Source organism: Montipora capricornis, chromosome 8, assembly GCF_036669925.1.
Source record: "Montipora capricornis isolate CH-2021 chromosome 8, ASM3666992v2, whole genome shotgun sequence".
Taxonomy (NCBI): domain Eukaryota; kingdom Metazoa; phylum Cnidaria; class Anthozoa; order Scleractinia; family Acroporidae; genus Montipora; species Montipora capricornis.
In genome coordinates, this window is record NC_090890.1 from 17,144,770 (window position 1) to 17,147,269 (window position 2,500).

Below are 2,500 nucleotides of genomic sequence, written 5' to 3' on the forward strand. Positions count from 1 at the left end.
CTTGAATAATTGTGACGTGTCGTGGCTGCCCTATTGTTCTTGTTTGTTTGCTCTAAAATGTGAGCGAACAATTCAACAAGGGGTTTTTTTACTCCGTTTGCCTAATTGTTTTTGGATGTGGCTCTACAGTGACAAGAAAATTTTGCTGTTATGTTAAGGAGAAATATCACTAGCTTGTGTTTTCAGAAGTTTGTTTACTTTAAAGCATGTACAGGTAATTTGTTGGAGATCTTGTTTGAAGTTTGTCCTTTCTTGGTTGCCGTATTTTGCCGATTCTTGTCATTAGCCAAGCTGGCGTGTTTCCATGAAACACTCCAAAATGTGAATGACTTCGTTCTCAGAGATAAAGTGGATTGTTGACTCTGAAATGGCTTCTTACCTTTTCCGTTCGCTTGCTGAGGATTTGTTTGTAACCGTAAACACCAAAACGCGGACAATTCCCAAACCCTTTATTTTCACTAACCCTACAGCCAGTTATAATAAATAACCCGGGAACTCCACTTTTAGGCTTGGCTAAATCTATATATTATGCGGACAAAAACAAAGACAATTTTGCGATTGTTTGTCCGCATTTCTATCACACAGTGCTTTGTAATAAGGCATTACGATCTATTTTCATCACTTGTAAAAATGCTATTTGTCACCATTTTTGTACTCTTCCACACTAAAGCGATCTCCTATTACTATGCTTACCGAAACGCGCTTTGAAAATAGTTTCCTTTGCGGTAAGTTCAAAATTAGTTATTCCCCAGCGATTCTAATTTTCTGATTAGTTGTCTAAGCGACTTACTGGCATTTTTCGTTTATAATGTAAGGCCCTCTCCTTTTCTTGTTCTTGCTGAATCTCTTTTAATTGGCTCTGGTATGTCCTACGCATGTCTTTGGTGTGTCGTTTCCGCTCTTCCTCAGCCTCTTCATACAGCAGGCGTCTTAATTGATCCATTCTTCCAGAAACTGGAAAGGTTTCCACCGTGTCTCGAAATGTCACACCGCGCCGCGGAGGGCGTTCGGGGGATGACTCTTCGTCGGTTGATTCTAAATGAAGAGCAGATACGAATAACAACGTATATTCTTATTACCTAGGAAGAGTTGTTTGAAGTAAGAGTTTTGCTAAACCGGGTTTATTGCCACGAAAACATTGCGATTTCGGTCACACTCCACGCAGGACTAGCCCCTGCTTCATGACCAGAGATAAAAACGGTTCTGGACTATATTGTTTTTGACACATTCCCGCTGACTGCTTGGCAAACACAAAACAGATCTGGAAAGGGTTGCTCGAAGCATGGCTAGCGCTAACCAGCGTTAAATACCATGGAAACGCATTTATGAATTGATACCTCTTAACCAACAGTTAGCGCTAACCAGGCTTCGAAAAACCGGCCCCAAGTGAGTAAATTCACATCCGCTTCCAAGATTGTTTAAACTTGTTCCGATATAATTACCCGTCGAAGTTTCAGTTCTGAATCATGTATTTCGTTCAAAATCAAATGAAAGCAGTGTTAAATGAAGTAACGTTAATGGTCTATGGAAAATGAAGTAACATGTCAGTAGGGGTAATGCTATTGTCAAATCCTCTAAAAAAATTATGAAGCTCTGACTCTTTCTGAGGATTCCCGTTTTCAGACCTTATCAATACCTGGATAAATTGAATGGAGTTTTAAACAACGTAGTTTTAAGGAAATTAAGGAAGGATACAAACCAGATTTGTAAGCGCGAGGCGTTCGAGGGGACTTTCTTCTGTTTCCGAGGAGACTTTTCGGTCGCGATGTTGATATATCAGCTTTCATCTTTGGGGTAGTAGGTGATGAAACGTCTCCATAATCTGGTACACAATACGATACAGAATTCACACTACTCTGGCCATTTTATGGATAGTTTATTTAGTCAATAAATTCGTAGTGTGATTTCACCCTCCAAAAGCGTGAAACGTTTCAATGGTTCAGTTTAGTTACAGTGCAATGCGCCTTACCGTGGCCACCCAACAAACTTTCACATTTGCCAACTACGTGTAAATAAGTCAATTCAAAAACCCATCCAACGGTGTTCAACTTACAACCGTACGAACTTTGCAAGGAGGCGTGACTGTCAATCAAATTCGCAAACCCTTTTTGGCAAATAATTTGTAAAAAACTTTGTTAGCTGGCCACGGTATGGCGCGTCGCACTGTAAGTCAGGCAAGATTTTCTTTTGCCTTGAACCCTAATAGCCCAATTTCGATGTACTAAAATATATTCAGTCATAAAGAAAATGTATATCATCTCAAGGCTCAAGACAAGTCAAGTCTAGACTGCTTGCAGCCCTTTCTGAGTTAGTTGAATCGCCCGCTTTGGTCACGCAAGCGAGCCAAGGGGAGAATGGTGATAGAGAGTTACCATTCTGCTCTCGCCTCGCTTGCGCCACCGAAGCGGGCGTTTCGACTAACTCAGAAGGGACTGCGAGCAGTCATCTCAAGTCAAGTACATACAAATCCTTATGTTTATTCTCCAGAGCCTCGAGATGA

The 2,500-nt window shown here is 40.9% G+C and overlaps 1 protein-coding gene across 1 annotated transcript in view; it reads right to left on the bottom strand.

The window, feature by feature from the left end:
• LOC138060048 (centrosomal protein of 95 kDa-like) overlaps positions 1 to 2,500 on the bottom strand; it is a 70,679-nt gene that overhangs the window by 20,301 nt on the left and 47,878 nt on the right. Inside the window, exons 14-15 of the mRNA XM_068905731.1 lie at positions 1,700 to 1,822; positions 791 to 1,035 (exon numbers count right to left, since the gene is read on the bottom strand). Coding sequence (XP_068761832.1) covers positions 791 to 1,035; positions 1,700 to 1,822 — 368 coding nt within the window. The remainder of the gene's footprint in view (positions 1 to 790; positions 1,036 to 1,699; positions 1,823 to 2,500) is intronic.